The following is a 20200-nucleotide window of genomic DNA, read 5'->3' on the forward strand; positions in this document are numbered from 1 at the left end:
TTTCTTTTACCTAGACTCACTCTGCCTCTGCACACACTCATTTCCTTTCTGCCCAGAATATTCCCTCTTGGATCATTCTCAAACATTTTTTGTAAACATCAGTTTCTAAGGGAGGTATCCTGATATTTAAATCCATAAATGCTCTGTTTTACAAAAAATCTATTATATTTTTCCCAAAACTTAGCTGAAATTTTCCCAGCTGTAGTTTGTCACTTATTTCTTTTATCCAAATTGATGAGTTAGTAGCATTGTATTCTGTATATCATAACTGTGGTGAAATGGAATTATCTCTCCAAATTTCTTGTCACACCATTGTTCTCTTAGCTACAGGAGTTCTTTTAGTATTGTGGGAGAATCCATTTATGCCATTAACTGTTCCATGAGTACTGGGAGCTCTCCTTTGCACTAGCTCAAATTAACATCTACCCCCACGGGTCTTCTGGCTATCTTATGTTCCTGGTGTCCAGGGCCTTAATTTGTGCTTCTGTATTCTAGAGAGAATACCATAGGGAGAAAATAGAATCCCTGGTTAGAGGAGCCCTCCTACCTCAAGCTCATGCTCTGGGTCTGAGAAGAGAATACATTCTAGACTGCGTCCGCAACAATTGGAGCTGATACTTGCTATAGCACCAGAGAGTTAACCAAGATAGGCTCAGAAAGTTAACATAATGCACGCAACAGTGAGGGTAACAATCAAGTTTATTAAACACTGTCTTTCTTTCACTGCATGTTTCTAGTTAAACTTTGTTTTGAAAAAATAAACCCCAATTCATATGAAGAAAAAAAAAGTTCAATTTCAAACCACATTTATTAATAAATTGTTTTATAATAATTGCTTTGCTTTTGTAAATAGTTGCATTTCAGTTTTCACCAAAAAAGGGGAAATGGAATAAAAAAATGTGTGGCTGTTTTTCCAAAAGACTTAGGAAGCCAGATTCCCATCAAGGAAATTGCTCTTGTAAAGCTTAGATAAAACATTCAAATATCAAAATAATAAGAAAATGTGGAAATAAATCAAATTACATGGACTTTTGAAACATGGTGAGTGTTAATTCCAAGAGCTTTTTACATTAAATGAGCCAAGCTCAATATCCCATTGGCAGACATCCTGTCCTCTCTGTGTAGAGAGGATTGAGTAGGATAATGACTGCCATTAGCACTGAGGGAGGTTTCACATGCAAATCCTCTCACAAATGGGAGAGTAAATAGAGAATCACTGTTTAGTTCCTCAACATGACTTGGGTGTTTGTTTTTTCTCCCTGAAGAGTAACCATGATGGCTTGTTTTCCTTGAAGTCAACAAGGCAGCCACTCTCAGTCCAAGGTGTTTGTCTGCTTTTCCTTCTCATCAGAGCTGTCCATCATCCTCAACCTTTTCTCCAGCCTCTGTTTCCATTCTTCCCTAAGTCTGAGGAGGGCAAATAATACACAGAGTTAGTGCATTTGTCTTTACATTTGCTGGTCCAGTAACATTTTCTTTCTTCTAAAGAATAGTTTCGGCCTCCCTGGTGACACAGTGGTTGAGCGCTGGGTTGCGAACCTGCCCGCGGCCTCTGCAGTGCCAGTTCCGACCCGGGCCACCAGGTGACGGTCCCACATGGCGCGCAGACCTCTCCTGCCGCCCGCTGCTCCCCTCAGCAGTGTACTTTGTCAGTCTGCCTGTTCTGCTCCCTGCCCTGGCTCTGGCGAATTCTCTCACCCTCCCGAGCTTCTGACTGTACCCAGTGCTTGTACAAATAAATAAATAAATAAATCTTTTAAAAAAAAAAGTTTCAATGGAAACACTGGCATTTGCAAATCAGCAAAGAAAAGATATCCAATAGACAAATGAGTAGTGATTATGCATATGGAGTTTACCGCCAATTTATTCCCTCCTAAATTGATATGCAGATTCGATGTAATATCAATCAAAATCCCAGCAGGATGTTTCTGGCAATAACAAGTTTAATCTAAATTTTTTATAGATGCGACAGCTGCTCTGCCTCTGCCACCTTGCATGTGCCTTGAGAAAGAGACACCCCTACAACACTCCACTGCTGTGGTGAGGTTTCTGCTAGGCATGACTCCTTGTACCACACTGGCCTAGCCTCTTATCAGGAAGTGTGCAGTGTTGGGGTATCCTCTTGGGCCCTAGTGCATTGCTGGCTTCTCCCTGATGCTACATAGAGTCTTTTTTTTTTTTAAATAATAAATTTTATTTTTATATTCCCCATACAATTGCAACCCCCCCCCCCCATTCTGACCCCAATCCCTCCCCTCCTGCCCCCCACCTCCCAAAAAGTGTCTCTGGTTCATAGTTTTTTGTTGATTTTGATTTTCACTTTCTTATAGTTATTCATTTTCCTGGTCCCTTATTTAAGTTTTCTAGATTCCTGCTATGAGTGAGATCATCCGGTATTTTTCTTTTTCTTTCTGGCTTATTTCGCTGAGCATGATCCCTTCCAGCGCCATCCATGTGGCTGCAAATTGCATGTGTTTATCTTTTTTGAATGCTGAGTAATATTCCATGGTATATATTTACCAAATCTTCTTGATCCAGTCATCTATTTCTGGGCATTTGGGCTGTTTCCAAAGCTTAGCTATTGTAAATAGTGCTGCTATGAACATAGGGGTGCAGGTGTTCTTTGGAATTGATGTTTCTGTGTCCTTTGGGTAAATACCTAGGAGTGGAATTGCTGGATCATACGGCAGCTCTAGCTACATAGAGTCTTAACCAGATCATGTGTGCAACATCAGTGGCCACTGGGAAGAATGGAAATGGAGACTGGAAAAAAGTTAAGGACAATGGACAACACTGATGAAAAGGAAAAGTAGGCAAATACCTCCCACCCAGTGTGGGGGGGGGCACCCACTTCTGCCTACTGGCACCATGATGTGTGTTACCCTGTGACTACCCAGTCCAGTGTAAGGAAAATGAGTAAATTGGGCACACAATTGACAGCCTATACCTTGAAATGCTCTTTTCCACTATTGGGACAGCTAGCAAACAACAGATGGTCCTTGCATTTGCAACAATGTATCTGTAGTGTGGCTATGAACACCTAACTGCTAAAGGGGGCTAGGCAGTGGAGTTGCTGTTCTGGCTCTTTCTCCCTTGCTCTGTCTGCCTACCTGTGTGTATGTTTCCCCTTCTCAGCATTAAAGGACTGCAAAATTTCTTTTCTTCTGTGACAATGAACCTACCTTGCAGGGGAGAGTTGCACACCACCCAGAATCTGGGGTGGAGCCAGCCCTAACCCAGGGCCTGGGTTGTGGGGCCCCATCACTGCTGCCCTCCACCACTGTGCATACCACCCACTGAATGCACCATTCAGCATTTAGGGAAGAGACACCACCACTGGCTACTGATGTTGCACACACCATCTTGTTAAGACTCCACGTAGCATCAGGGCAGAGCCAGCAATGCTCTAGGACCCAGGCATTGCACATTTCTTGATAAGAGCCCAAGCCAGTGTGGTACTATAACAGAGTGGTGCTCAGGAAAAGGGGAAGTTCCAGGTTCCCTGCCCCACCCAAGGAAGGGTGGAGCTAAAAAAAGAAGAGAAAAAACTGGAGAAGGGACTGAGGAAGGAAGGAAACAGGTTGGAGAGCCAGAAGGAGCCTGGAGGAGGCACATGGAGCAGAGAGACATGTGAAGAAACTATGCTTGCCTTTTGGTCATGGACTGGTTGAAACAGATGTGGGTGAGAGACCCATAGGGAGGTTAACAATGGCAGCTTTTATCTTGATTTTGATTTTGCTCTTTTCCTCCCATACTTGTCTGTTTTTTTCTGATCCTTTTTTGTGGGTCCCCACTAAAAGGGGCTTTAGACTTGTGGCAAGCTTTTGGACGTACTCTGGGCCAATCCTGTTTGGGTGGACATTTACCCACGAGGGGATGGGTAACTTTGGGTGCTTGATTCAGAAACTATATTCTTTGTCTTTCTTGTATTGTTTACTAATTGTATTAAGGATCCTTTCCATTAAAGTCATATATGTTTTGTGCTGATGTGGCGGATGGCAGAACTATTTAGAACAGGCATGTTTGGGGGTTCTGGGGTTCCCCATTCCTGCCCTGTAACAGTATAAGGAGTTGTGCCCAGCAGAAACCCACCCAACAGAAGTGCAGTACCAAAAGCCAGTAATAATAATATGGATAAGGAAAAACACAACAGTTACATAAATCCTCAGAGGAACAATACATTCAGAGAGAAAACAAATCTTTAGAACCCAATCACAAAGACTTGGAAGAGCTTTTCTTCCTATCAGATAAAGTGTTCAAACTTGACACAATACAGATACTTAAAGAAATGGAAAATTACAGAAAAAAAAGCACAGAAAAGCAAATGATTGTCATGAGAAAATCAATGAGCTGAAGACCAAATTAAATTTCTAAATCAGAAAACTATTGAGATTCAGGCTATATAAAGAACAATAAAAGATGTGAAAATTTCAGGAGAAAGATATGGGAGAAGAATAAACCACATGGAAGAATCAATCAGTGTACTTGAAGAGGTGAATGGACAAAGAATTCAGGTAGAAAAGGAAGAGAAATAGGGCCTCCCTGGTGGGGCAGGGGTTAAAGTCTCCACACTATCAAGCTATCACCAGCCACTGAAGCATGAGTTGGATCCTTGACCAGGAAGCTAACCTACATGGCACAGCAGACCTCTCTATCTTGCCTGCTGCTCCCCTCAACAGTGTATTTCAGTAGATCCACCTGTTCTGCACCCCACTCTGTCTCTGGTGAAACCTCTCACCCTCCACACCTTAGGCCTAAACCCCAGTTCTTGCATGCATAAGTAAGTAAAACAAATCCTAAAAAAAAAAAAAAAAGAAAAGGAAAGAGAAATAAAGCTTAAAAAAAGAAGAAACACTTTGAGGATTATCCAACACCATGAGGAATGTCAACATAAGAATAATGGGAATACCAGAAGGGAAAGAGAGAGAAGGGAAAAGAAAATGAATTTAAAGTAATTATAGCAGAAAACTTCCTGAACCTAAGGAAGGAATTAAGTTTACAAATCCAGGAAGCTAAAAGATGCCTGAAATACCAAAACAAAATGAGGCCTATACCAAGATATATAGCAGTGAAACTTCCAAGAGCTCAAGACAAAGAAAAAGTATTGAAGTTGGCAAGTGGAAGCAGAAAACCTATATAGGTACCCCAAACAGGATAACATCAGACTTCTCTGAAGAAACAGTATGGTTAAGAAGAGAATGGAATGATATGATTCAAATATTCTAAGATAAAACCTGGCAGTCAAGAAACTCTCTCCTAAAAAACTCTCCTTCAGATATGAGGGAGAAATAAAGGCTTTCTCAGACAAAGAGAAACTGAAGAAGTCTGTAAACACTACAACCTCCACCCCTTCCAAGAAATATTGAAAGGAGCACTCATATCTTACCTGAGAGAAAAACATACACAAAGAACTAAAGAAAAGGAAATATATTGAACCACAACAAATGTTAATAACAGGCTTTAATATAAAAATATTCATTCAAAATATACATGAACTAAACTCAATGATCAAAAGGCACATATAATCTGACTGGATTAGGAAACAGAATCCATCCTCGTCCACCTCCTGAAAACATTCCTGAACTCCAAAGATAAGCATAGACTCAGAAAAGGGGCTGGAAAGCAATTGTACAAGCAAATAGAAGCCAGAGAAAGTCAGGGATGTGCATATATTGCTATACATTTACTGATATACATCCATTGCTATATGTTTATCTGAAAAAGTAGATTTCCAGCTAAAAAAAGTTAACAAAAGACAGAGTTGGGCACTATTATGATTAAGGGTACAACATGTCAGGAAGACATAATACTCTTTAATGTATAATCCTACTCTTTAATGTAGGATCATCATATTATATTAGGCAATTACTATCAACTCTGAAAACAGACACTGGGAAAAACAAATTTGTAGTAAAAGATTTAACATCCCACCTCCACCAATGGGCAGATCAACTACACAGAAAATAAATAGGAACGTAACAGTTAAACAGAGAATTAGACAACACCACACCCCTAAAGCAGCTGAATACACATTCTTCTCAAGAGCACATGGGCCATTCTCCAGGATTGACCACATATTGGGTCATAAAGCAACTATAAAAAATTCATGTAGATTAAAGTCATACCAAGCATCTTTTCTGATGATCATAAAGTACCAAGCTAGAATTCAATTACAAGTGGAAAGCAGGGGAAAGTCTCCAATACATAGAGACTGAACACACAGTACTGGAAGACTACTGAGTTAATGTAGAAATCAAAAAATACCTCAAGGCAAATGGCAATGACAACAACACTTCCAGAACTTATAGGACACACCAAAAGAGGTACTAGGAAGGAAGTATGTAGCAATACAGGCACACTTTGAGAAACAGAACTCAAATAAGTAAACTAATCACCCACTAGAGGAACTAGAAAAGAAACAGACAAAACCAAAAGCCAATAGCAGAAAGGAAATAATAAAAATAAAAGCAAAAATAAATGAAAAGGATATTAAAATAAAACATAGTTCCAAAATTAATTAAACCAAAGCTGGTTTTTTGAACAAATAAACATAATACACATATATCTGGCTAGAAAATGAAAAAGTAAGGGAGAAAACCCAAAACCCAGCATCAGAAACTATGGAGAATTTACAACAGATACCGCAGATATATATGCCTAGAAGAGATGGACATATTCTTAGAATTACACAGCCATCTGAGACTGAATAGAGAAGAAATAGAAATCCTGAACAAACCAAACACAAGCAAAGAAATTGACAGAGTAATCAAAAGTGTCCCATAAAAGGGCAGGACCAGAAATCTTCACAAGTGAATTCTACAAAACCTTAAAGGTTGAACTAATACCCGTCCTCGAATTCTTTCAAAATTTGAAAGAGAAGGAATACTTCCAAATAAATTCTATGAGGACCACAATATTCTAATACCAAAACCAAATAAAGACAGTACAAAAAAGAAGAGTACAGACCAATTACCCTAATGAGCACAAGCAAAAATCCTCAATAAAATTTTAGGGAAAAAAATCCAACAATGCATTAAAAGGTTTATATAACCAAGTAGGATTTATTTCAGGGACACATGGATGGTTCAACATCAATTGATGTAATTTACCACATAACAAAAAGAAAGATAAAAGCCATAGGCAAAACACTCTATGACATAAACTTCAGAAATATGTTTGCTGATTTGTCTCCAGCAGCAAGGAAAACAAAGGAGAATATAAACAATCGGGACTACATCAAACTGTAAAGCTTCTACACAGCAAAAGAAATCACATCTAAAATGAAAAGACACCCTACTTAATGAGAGAAAATATCTGTGAACATAAATATAACAAGGGGCTAATAAGGATCTGCTAAGAAACTCATACAACTCCATATAAAAGAAACAAATAACCCTGAGAAATGGTCAGTAGAGCTAAATAGACAGTTCTTCAAGGAAAACTAACAGATGGTCAAAAGGCACATGAAAAATATGTTCATTATTACTTATCATTACAGAAATGCAAATCAAAACTAAAATGAGATACCACATCATCCCTGTGAGAATAGTCTATATAAAAAAACCCCACAAACATCTAGTGCTGGTGAAAGTCTGGAGAAAAAGGAACCCTATTATACTGTCAATGGGAATGTAGACTGGGTCAGCCCTTATGGAAAATGTATGAAGTTTCCTCAAGAGATTAAAAATGGATCTGAGTGCTGAGTAATGTGACAATATCCTGTCCACAGAATTGTTTTCAGTATATATCCCAAAACAACATATTCTGGATGATCCTACTTTTCTTTTAAACATAATGTAGTGTTATGTATATATATATGTATGTATACACACATGTACACATATACATAGACATATATGTATCTCTCTGTATCTGTGTCTATGTATATTAAGAGAGGCTAGAACAATGTTAATAAAACGATATTAGCCAGGTTATCTGGCTGTTAGGGTTATTCTTTGTGTTTTGTTTTCCTTATTATTATCTGATTTTATATGGTAATTTTGTAATTTTTTTTAAAGTTAAAAAAAAAATGGATCTGCCTTATGATCCAGCAATTTCACTCTTAGGTATCTATTCAAGGAACACAAAAACAGTAATTAGAAAGAAACATGTTAATTGCAGCACTATTTTCAATAGCTAAAATACGGAAACAATCTAAATTTACAAAAACAGATGAGTGGATCAAAAAGATGTGGTATTTATATGTGTTGGAACACTACTCTGATTAAAAAAGGGCAAACTCATGTCATTTACAGCAACATGGATGGATCTGGAAGGGATTCTGATAAGCGAAATAAGTCAGAAAGAGAAAGACAAATACCGGATGGTGTCACTTATAAGTGGATTATAGAGAATGTAATCAAAGGAACAGATAAAGCCAAACTTAACAATTAAACCAGGAAAACTGATTATAGAACTGATGAATCCAGGAAAGGAAATGAGGGGCAAGGGTGAGGGCCAAGATGGGGAGGGAACACAATGGACTCTATATATTTTTGTTTTGGTGGTGGAAGATGTATGGTAATAACACTTGAAGAGGGTTGGGGTAGACCTATAATTCCAAAATACAAACCACTATGCAAACCAAAATAAACTCAATTTTAAGCAAAAAGAAAATAAATAAATAAATTTTATATGGAAAGGCAAAATAATTTAATTAGCTAAAATAATTTTGAAGAAGAAACAATATAAAGCTATCATCATCAAAATACTTTGGCATTGGTGAAGGAACAGACAAATTAATCAATGGAACAAAATAGAGTCCGGAAATAAATATACATAAATGTAATCAATTGACTTTTGACAAGTGGTAAAGGCATCTCAATGGAGGGAAAATTTTTTATTAAAAAAAAGAAAAAGGGGCCTCCCCGGTGGAGCAGTGGTTGAGCACTGGGTTGTGAAGCTGCTCTCAGCCTCTGCAGCGCTGGTTTGATCCCTGGCCACTGGGAGAGGGTCCCACATGGCACACAGACCTTTCCTGCCGCCCGCTGCTCCCCTCAGCAGTGTACTTTGTCAGCCTGCCTGCTCTGTTCCCCGCTCTGGCTCTGGTAAATTCTTTCACCCTCCCGCGCTTCTGACTGTACCCAGTGCTTGTATAAATAAATAAATAAATCTTTAAAAAGAAAAAGATGCTGGAACACCATACATCAATATTTGCAAAATGGAATTTGATCGACACCCCATAAGGAGAAATTTGGCTGGTTCCTATGCATATGAAAATCTCAAACAAATTGTAATAATTACTTTCAGTTTAAAGCATAATGTGAAAATCAGAGGGCTATATGGAATTTATAATAAAGAATATTCTATATTTTCTTATTATTTATACATGGTGCTACACACACTTTATATGGTAACGTTAATAGTAAACTTATGTATGTATATACATGTAATGCATTTTTTCCCTCTATGAGCGAATTGTTAAACATGACCACACCATAATTTCTTCCTCTTTTTTCTCACAGGAGCTTCCCCAAATAAATCTTACTCTCGTCTAATTTTGCCTTGCCCTTTGCTTCTTAGAGGACCTTAATTAACACATTTGGAGTGATGCATTTATTCTAGGGTCAGAATTTAGGAATGTGGAGTTTATGGCATATATTTCAGTTCTTATAGTAGCCATCTCATTATTTATTGCCAGATTGTGATGGATTAAGGGTGCCATCTATCCAAGTTCCTCATAAATCCTGTTTTATGAATACTTATATTGTTTGCTGGTATGTTTGGTCAATGACTTTCATCACAGTGTTATTTCCATTTATCTTTAGGGTCTCAGTAAATTGGTGAATAAAAGGACATATATGGATCTTTTCTTTTGTAGTAAGAAAAATCAATATGAAGAAGATAATGCTTAAAAATTAGTATACAGATCCAGATACAGTAGAGAAGCAAAAAAACAGCAGTAAAATGTTGAAGAGAACATTTTTCCTTAAGTTTAGAAAGACTAACTCTGCTTTTCAAATGTAGACCAAGATATGTTTGTGATTTGTTATTTCAGATTCATTAGATTTGTCAAGGAGCTAGAGATAATATCTAAGAATATAAATTCCCCTTGAGAAGTAGTCTGACCATATGTGTGAGATTTGTTAACAAGATTCATAATGTCCTTATTGGGAAACAGTGAAGATCAACTGGGCACATAATTAGTTTTACTTCTTGTGTGGTAGGCACTCAATAAATGTGTCAGTTTGGATCCTTCCATAAATAAGTGTGGAGGACACATACACGAAAAAATAAATGAGGAGGGCCCTGGAATGTTAATGGAGGGACTTCAGACTTCACGCTGTGTGGTACCTGTGAAAGGAGAGAGGGAAGGAAGAAATGATTGGGGAAGAAGAGCCCCACACCACAGTACAGTTCTGGGAAAACCTAAGACTGTACTGCTGTGGAGTCCCTGAGGAAAGGTCACCAACCAGGGGAGCCCTCTTAGGGGCAGGGAGGAGGAAGACTTTCCCAGAATGGTTACCCCTGCCACTCTCGGTCATTGATTGGAGCAGTCAGTTCAATGATAAATGTGGTGGCAGCTCAAAGGCAGTGGCTGATTCAAAAAGGTTGGGGCAGCTGTGCTCATCCTCACTGCCTGGAATCATGAAGGAGCTGAGTAAAGCACTTTAGTGGCTACCACATGCAGAGACGGATAGTAAAATAATAATCCCTGACATTACGGAATTTATCGTTTACTGAATTCACCTCCACCTTTCAGATCTCAGTACTCCAATTGTACTCTCTGCACTTTAACTTTTTTAAAGGCAAAACAGACTTATTTGCAAATCAGAGAGTTTTACTACTGTACTTGCCCTGTCCCTAACTTTTCTCAAATTGCCTTAATTAGTTATTTGCAGTTTTTAATTTTTTCAGTTAATCCCATCTCCGTTGTGTTGCTTCTTCCTGGTCAGACTCAGCCGGAGTAAGGGGTTTTTCAGTTTGGAGGCCACCCACTTTGCCTTGTGATCTCACCTCCAAGGTCTCTACCAGAGACTTCAGTTACCAGGGTAAATGGATTCTTTGCAGCTCTGCCACATTCTGGTCATTCAGTAACTTCAGGCCTGTGTTAACAAACACGCCCTTGGCAAACACCTGTTTTCCCTCAGCCCAGCTTTGGCAAGAGTGCTTTCTGCTTAACCGCACAGCATTATTGGCTTTGTTTTCCTATCAGCAAAGGCATTAGTGGAAAGTTTTAGAGCTTGTCTTTTACAACATTTCTTCATTGCACAGCAGCTTGCATTTGCCTTTTTTTAACAAAGGGTAAGCAAAAAAAGGGTGTGGGTATTGTGTGTGTTTATGTTTGTTGGGGGTATGCACTTGTGTATAGTGTAGTTTGAGGAGGCAGAGTCCATGGAACGGTAAAAGTCCATGTAAGTCTGTACTGCTCAGCAAGCGTATATTGGAGGACCATTATTCTGTTAGGACAGCATTTCAACCTGGTCAGATCAGTAGGATTTAAACAAACACTCTGATATTCTGGTTTTGGTTTGAAAAAATCTATATTCTTTCGAGGAGCCTGGTACATCTAGGATATATATGGATTTTTTTTTTTTTTTTTTTTAGCAAAAAATATTAACAGCTAGCCTGGCTGGGTGGGTCTCTTTTTAGGACCATAGAACCCAGACAGCCCTGGAGGTTTGAGCTGGCCCATCTGCTCCAAAGGCAGAGCACATGTGAAGGCAGTTGCTGGCTCTTTATTTGAAAGCAAAGCTGACACAAGTGGCACATGTCTTTTCACATAAGTAAATGTTTCTTTCCCAGTAGATTCCTCCAGCTGGATTAACACTTGCCAGAGTGGGGGAGATCACATTATTCTTGCCTCCAGAATCTTAATGTTTCATCTTAGATGGGATCTTTCACACTTACACGTATCTGTGGATTGAACCCTTACATTTAGTATAACTTCATGTGCTGGGGACTTAACAACTGGGATGGGGAAGAGACTTTTTTCAGTTCATCAAGATATAAATGTCCTTTTTTATTTATGTGTGTGTGTGTGTGTGTGTGTGTGTTTGTGTGTATATATATTTACTTATATCTATAAGTCATTGATTCTCAATCAGAGCCAACTCTGCCCTCCAGGAGGTATTTGGCAATGTCAAGAGATATTTTTGGTTATCACATTGTGGGAGGGTAGTGCTCCTGGTCTCCCTTAATGTTTAGAGAGATGCTGTTAAGCATTTTGCAAAGAACAGAACAATCCCCACAGCTGATAATAATGTCATAAATGTCAACAATGTTGAAGTTGAAAAAACCCTGATGGGGGCAAGACTGACTGACTAGAAGTATTATCATGTTTTTTATTTTCTGCAATTTATGATTTGCCATCTTACAAACCTTGCTGGCCTGGGAAAGACTATCCTTCTTAGAGCTATTTTTTTCCTAGAGATGCTGAGGAGCATTTCAGCTAATACTGAGTCTGTGGCTCCAGCAACATCTTTATCTAACTCTCACACATGAATCCATATTTGCCTGCCCTATATCATCCCAGGGTCAAGTACCAAACAACTAGAGATCAAATATATAGCCAATGCCCCCTGCAATTGATTCAAACTGGACAAATCTGAGCTGTCTCCTGCCTTGCTTTTCCCTTGGAAACCACAATAAAGGTTCTGGCTTGGACTTCCCCTCTATCTACTGCCACCTTATGAAATCCTAGTGCCACCCCTACCCACCCCCAGACCAAGGAATGTAATAAACTTCTTTCAACCTCTTGCTTCTTCTTGGGGCTGCAATGGTTTTAACATATCATATCCACTCTTAAGCATTCTTGAAAATAATTCAATCCCTCCATCTTTACATTTGGCATATTTTGGGGGAAAACCACTTAAAAAATATTAGTAGAGAAACAATCTACATACTTCCTCAAGGCACTCCTTCCCTGACGATCTTCCTCTAGTTCCCGGTAGCAAGTCTGCTTGCTAATTTCTTTTTCCCAGAAGCTTTTGAGCTCATGACAAGTTTCACAGCAGAAGACTTCCCGGCGAATATATTGATTATTCATCCCCTGCAAATTAAAAGAAAAAACAAATCCTAGAACCTCAAATAAAACCACTCTAAGATCGGAGTGATAACGGATGAGTGTGAATCCAGACATGGGCCATTTATACTTCTTGTGACTGGAGACAAACCAGTTACCATAAGTCTTTTTCCCCAACTGTAAATGCAGATAAAAATGATTATGTCAGCAAATAGTGAAAAATTTTGAAATGAGCAAATATAAAAAGGGTATCAGATGATCAAAGTCTACTTCTTTCATTGTCTTTGAGCAGTTTTTCAACTCTGTAAATTATAGAAGAATGCTGGCAATGCAAATGACTCTTGAAGCTAGACATTCAAATAAACTTTGTACAGTGGAATGCAATTGTAATCTCTGTGAATATCAAACAATTTTTCATCTACTTATAATTTCATGTCAGTATTTTTGTTTGCCTCTTTATGTGTGTGTTTTGAATTCTCCTTAGAAAAAACTGTAATACTAGTTTTCTCAGTTATAAGTTAAATAATATATCTCACATTGATCCCTTTTGTATTTGTATGAAAGTCATAGTTTTAACTTTCCTAACTTATAAAAAATTATACTTTAATTTAGATCACAGTGGGGTGTGTGTGCATAAAATGTGATGATATATGCAAAATCTCTAAACACAATGGGTGACAGATAGATGCTCAACAAATATATTCTTGCCTCTTTCCTCATAGAATAACAGCAACCATTAATTGAACACATACGCATTTTATCATTTTATATACAGTGACATTTGATCTTCATTACAACCCCATGAAATAGGTGGCCATGCACTCATTATTCAAATGAGCAAACAGAGATAGGAATTGTCTATCATCTCATAACAAATATGGAAGAATGGAAACTTTACCTTGGTCAGTGCATCTTCCAAGTGGATGGTCTCTTTTCTACAGAAACTCATCACACAATAACTTAATTATATTTGTAAATGGTTATGTCCAGAGCAAGTTCTGGCTGTATGTCTGTGTCCCATGAAAGTACACATTTAATATTAAAAAACATTTACTTTTCACTTGAACATCACCCACCGTCCAGATCTTAGTGGCTGTGGTAGGCATATAAGTGCAAAGGACTGTGAAATAGGTCTCTTTATGACTTCTGCTGAGTGCCTGCTTAGAGAAGAGCTTTGCCCCTATCTGGTGATTGGAATAAAACTTAGACCTTCACTCCCTGGCCACAAAATCTCAGTGATTCTGTGCAGGCTGGGTTTCCAGGGGAGAGCCTGAGGGCAAGGGGATAGAACAGGAGTTTAGAAAAGGATTAAAGTAATAAATTACATTATCTACATATTTATCTTATAGGAAAACTATTCTATGCTGTACAATTACAATATTTTATTATATAGGATAACAGAATATAGATGTATAATATAGAATGATTTATAATATACAATGTTTTATATTTTAGATCTATTATGTTAATAATAGACTCTGGCACCTGTATCAGAGAGGTGGAAAAATCTTTTCTTGGAAGGGAAAGTGTAGGGTATATGTAAATATCCTGCAGTGAGAAGAAATTTGGTTTTCTAGAGGTGCCCTCTGACTCCAAGAGTCAGGGAAACCTGTCAGCATCAGCTTCAAGGGAATAAATAGATTTTATCTTATATGTTACGGGAGTTTTGTATCTCAGCTTCCTCATTTCCATATATACAGCAAAATGTGATTGTTCTTTAAACAAATGATAAATGAGCAGTTTTATCACCCTGCACCCATGTAGCAAAAACATTTTTTAATTAGACTTTTTATCCATTTGCAGTAAATTCTATTTACAAAAAATCATTGCCAGTTTTGAACCAATCATACATCTAATGGTATTCTTAAATTTACTTCACTAATTAGCTTACACTTAAAGAGTACTAGAGCTACTGCTCAAATAAATATAACTTAATCAAATAATGTTTATTATACCTTGACTTTGTGTGAGGTTCATGCACTTAACCTCTATCTAATGAGGATCTAGATAATGGCATTTGTATAAACTAAAACAAAAGAAAATTCTATAGTTTATTCCCCAGTCCCAGGTTACTCTGTGAAGTAAAATCCAAAATTAACAGTTCATCCTGATCATCAGCTTTCTGAGAAGGCTCCATGGTTCTGTGACATATAATGAATGTATCCTTGGGATAAATTATCAGTCAATATGAAATATGATTTGTATTTGATTTAATCTTAAAGTTTCCTCAGTGAGATCAACACTGGTTTCTGGTCTTTTCACACTCTTTAACCTGAAAATCATGTGCCACTGACATGTAGAAATCAGAGATGGAAAAAAATCTATTGGCCTTTTCAAGTGGCTAACAAGGGACACCTGTATATTAAGTTGCGTGTCTCAATTCCCAGTCCCAGATGTGAGTTGTCCCCACTCCTGACTATACAAGCTCAACACACTGTACCTTAAAGATGAATTTTCAGGATTGGTATCTTGCTGGGATGCAAAGGAGGTAAGTCTCACAGCATCCACTGCTGACTCCTCAGCTCTGACTTGTGAAGACCACAGGCGCAGTTCTGAAATCTCATTGCTGTATCCTCTATATACCAAGTGGAGGAGTTACAGATATCCCTCAGCCTTTCAAGGTCATTTGTGCCAAATTAGTAGCAGAATCAGACAATATCTTTCCAGGGACATTGTAGCCTTCCCTCCTGGTGAGAGATGGTTCTAAACAAATCCCATCTCTCTAGGCTCCACCTGCCCCAGGGCACCAAGCTTCTGTTTTGGCAGGTCCCCTGAGGCTTTGACTTGGCCTGAACCAAGAGAGATGGTTTTGAACTTGTACTGAATTACCCATGTGCCCTGCTCCTCTGAGACTTGTGAAAAGCCACCCTATGCTCCTCAGTGTGCAAAAAGGTCTGGAATGGTGGGACAATGAGTGGATCTTGGGTGTAACATTACAGGAAGACTTAGCGAGGCATCTTGTTCTTGGAGCCATTAATCCTTAAATCAAATCTGGTGATGACATTCATGGTCTGCTGAGTTCTCTCCCAGTTGGAGCAAGAATTGACCCCTTGTAAGTGTTTTCCAATAAAACACAGCCAAATGAGATAGACTTCCCATTTTAGAGTGGCTCTCATCCCATTTTGGAGGAGCACATTTTGTCCTTAGGAAAAACATTTAGAACACTCACTCATCTGATAATAAAAATAGCTATGGTTTTCATTAAATACTTCTACTATACTACTAATTGCATGTACATTATTTGGTCCACAGGGCTCTCAATTTATTTATTTACTTATTTAACATTTATTTTATTATTGAGGTCCAGTGGGTTATCACTTTATTTATTTATTTCACTATTATTTTATTATTTAGATAATATTGGTTTGTAGCACTGTATGTGATTCAGGTGAATAGATTCACATCTCCTCAGATGTACATCACCATGTTGCACCCACAGGCACCCATATCCCGTCACCATTGGGCTGCCTCCCCACTTTTTTTCCACCTCTACTTTCCCCCTCAATTAGCTTCATATCTGTAGTAATATTTCTAGGCTTTCTTTTGGTTAATTTTCTCAGTTTCTTTGTTTTGTTTCTCTATATTCTACATGTGAGTGAAGTCAACTACTATTTGTCTTTCTTCCTCTGACTTATTTCACTTAGCATAATACCTTTCAATTCCATTTATTTTCTTGCAATATCTTCTTAATCCAAACAACTGTCATTGAACTCTTAGGTAGTTTCTATATCTTGGCTATTGTAAATATCCCCACAATGAAAACAGGAATGCATGTGTTTTCATTGTGTTTTTGCATTCTTCAGTTAAATGCCTGGAAAGGAATTGCTGAATCATATGGTAGATCTGTTTTTTAACATTTGAGCAATCTCCATAACCAATTTCCCTAGGGTTGGAAAGTAGACATTCCCAACAACAGAGTGCAAGGATTTCTTTTTCTCTAAAACCTCCCCACAATTTGTTTTTTCTTGTTTTGCTTTTCTTCTTGATATGGTCCATTCTCATAGGTGTGAGCTGGTATCTCATTGTGGTTTTGTTTTGCATCTTCCTAATAATAAGGGATATTGAACATTTTTTCATGTGCCTGATGGTCATTTGGATGTCTTCTTGGAGAAATGTTTATTTAGCTCTCTGCCATTTTTTTTACTGGCTTCTTTTATTTTTATTATAGTGCATGATTTCTTTGTAGATCTTATATATTAGCTCCTGGTCAGATTATGATATGCAATTTCTCCCATTCTGTGGGAGAAATTCATTTTAATGATAGTTTCTTTCACTGTGTAGTAGCTTTCTATTTGATGTAGTAATATTTATTTGTACTTTTCTTTTTTCTTCCTGTTGGCATCCCCAAAGACATCACTCAAGCCAATATTGTGGAATGTTTTGCCTATGTTTTCCTCCATGTATTTTAGAGTTTCTGGTCATATATCCAAATCTTAAATCCATTGACTTGATTTTTGTTTTGGTGTGTTAGTGTGTGTGTTCTAGTTTCATTTTTCTGCATATGGCTGACCAGTTTCCCCACACCATCTGTTGAAAAGACTTTGTTTCTCCATTGTATATTCTTGACTCCTTTGTCATAAATTAGCTATCCATATAAATGTGAGATTGTTAATAAAACAGAACTTTCTGTTTTATTCCACTGGCCCCTGTGTCTGTTTTTATTGCAGTATCATACTGGTTTGATTATTGTGGTCTTATATGTAATTTGAAGACTGAGAATGTAATAGCTCCATTCCCTATCTTTTTGACAAAATTGTTTTATCTATATAGGGTCTTTGTTGTTCCATATAAATTTCAATAATGTTTCTTCTGTTTCTTTGAAAAACTGTTGGAATTTTTTATAGAGTTTATATTAAATCTGTAAATTGCTTTGGATAAGATGGACATTTTGACTATTCTAATTTTTCCAGTTCATGGAGGTGACCCTCAAAAACAATGAGTGAAATAAAATGGCTGTTTTAAGCCACTAAGTTTGAGGATAATTTGTTAGATAACAAAAATAGCCAGAACAAAATGATTTCAGATTTATCTTTACTTCTAACTATTCATACTGCTTAGAAGCTAAGAAGGTTCTGGTCACTTTCAAGAAAAGAGAATCTTTTCTGACACACTTGACTTGTGCTCTCCAATACACTGATGATCCTAGATATTGCTAATACCTAATGGCCCTGACAAGCAGTCACATTACCTAATCAGAGGAAATTATTGAAATTCTTCTAAGAGAGATTGCTATATACACTTTGATCAACTACAGGAGGGAATGAGATGCAAGTAGGACAGTGTGACATTAAAGTCCATGTTCAAGTAGTAATAAGTAGTTGGTAAGCTTCTTTCTAAGGTAGAGGTTCTATTCACTGTAGCTTAGCACCTAGCTGAGTAGAGATGAAAGTTTACAAAAAGAACTGAATCATACACCAAGTAGAGGAAATTGGGCCTTACCTGGAAAAAATGGAAAAGAGAACACCTTCTTTACTGAGTAATGAAAATAAGAAATTTGAAGAACAGAGTTATTTAACAATGCTTTTTGGTTTTTGTTGTTGTTTGCTGTTTATTTTTTTTTTTAATGAAGTACCATTGTTTTATATCTTCGATAATTTTTTAAGAATAGGATTTCTCCCCTCAGGTGTGATCACCAGAACCCTCCCATCACCAAAAGCACACATAGTCCTCCCCCACAGTTCATTGTTCTCCCCCTGCATTCTTATTTCTCCCTCTTTCCCTCCCCTTTCCCTTCTGGATGCCTCAGAGGTATGGTCAGATTTTTTTTTTAAAGGTTTATTTATTTAGGCATACAAGAGCTGGGGTGCAGGCCAGAGATGTGGGCGGTGAGAGGATTCACAAGAGACAGAGTGGGAAGAGAACAGGCAGACTGGCTGAAATAAACTGCTGAGGGGAGCAGCGGTGAGACAGAAGAGGTCTGCCTCGCCATGTGGGTTGCTTCCTGGCAGGACAGAGATCAAACTCATACTGCAGAGGTTGCGGATTTCTTCACAGTGCAGTGCTTTAACCCCTTGCGCCACCACAGAGGCCCCATAAGTACAGTCAGCTTTCAAGGATTGGTTTTAAAGTTTTCCAAATATTGTTCAAAAATTGATTTTGATCAATGAATCTTATATAAATATGATAGCATAATGATTATGGTTCTTTTAAGGTGTTGGTATTATGATTTAATTTCTATGAAGTTAATGAAATCATATGAATGAATCGTATGAGTGAATACATCTAATCCTCCAAAAGGAATTCAAGTTGTAAGAATCAAGAAGATAAGTAACCCTGTCTCTCTGCTGCTTGGAATCATGTCATTTTAAAATCATATGCTATCAAATCTTAAAAAGATGAAATTTTGGCATTTGTGACAACCTAGAAAGAGCTAAAGAGTTATACTGAGTGATATTATCAGGGAAATGCTAATCAAAACTACAATGAGATACCATCTTACACCAGTGAGAATGGCACATATTAAAAAAAAAAATATAGCAACAACAAATGTTGGTGAGGTAGTGGAGGAAAAGGAACTCTCCTGCACTGCTCGTGGGAGTGCAAACTGGTCTAACCACTATGGAGAGCTGTGTGGAGATTCCTCAACCTGCTAAAGATGAGCTTCCATATGATGCAGCAATTCCACTCCTATGTATTTACCCAAATGACACAGAAACATTAATTCCAAAGGGCACCTGCACCCCTATGTTTATAGCAGCACTATTTACAATAGCTAAGCTATGGAAACAACCCAAATGCCCAAAATAGATGACTGGATCAAGAAGATGTGGTACATATACACCATGGAATATTACTCAGCAATCGAAAAAGATAAACACATGTAGTTTGCAGCAACATGGATGGAGCTAGAAGGGACCATGGTCAGCAAAATAAGTCAGAAAGAAAAAGAAAAATACCAGATGGTCTCACTCATAGCAGGAATTTAGAAAACCTAAATAAGGGACCAGGAAAAAGACTATCAATACAAAGTAAAAATCAAAATCAACAAGCAACTATAAACCAGAGACACACTATGGGGTGGGGGGGAGAGGTGGGGAGAGGTAGGACTAGAGTCAAAATAAGGAGGGGTGCAATTGTATGGGGAATATAATCATAATGAAAATGCATGCATTGTGCAAAGATGACAAATGATGTAAGAATTATATAAATAAAATATTTAAAAAAATAAAAGTTTGATAAAATTCAATTAAAAAAAAAGTTATACTAAGTGAAATAAGCCAGAAAATGAAAGACAAA

At 37.7% G+C, this 20200-nt stretch overlaps 1 protein-coding gene across 1 annotated transcript; it reads right to left on the reverse strand.

The window, feature by feature from the left end:
* Positions 1-1240: 1240 nt before the first annotated feature.
* On the reverse strand, positions 1241-12988 carry FAM240B (family with sequence similarity 240 member B; the record flags this gene model as incomplete). The annotated part of the gene is made up of 2 exons (XM_084237514.1): positions 1241-1407; positions 12846-12988. 2 exons carry the CDS (start codon positions 12986-12988, stop codon positions 1314-1316), a joined length of 237 nt encoding a protein of 78 aa, XP_084093640.1. The 3' UTR covers positions 1241-1313.
* Between the last annotated feature and the right edge of the window lie 7212 nt (positions 12989-20200).

The sequence above is a fragment of the Talpa europaea genome (assembly GCF_964194135.1).
Source record: "Talpa europaea genome assembly, chromosome: 7".
Classification (NCBI taxonomy): Eukaryota; Metazoa; Chordata; class Mammalia; order Eulipotyphla; family Talpidae; genus Talpa; species Talpa europaea.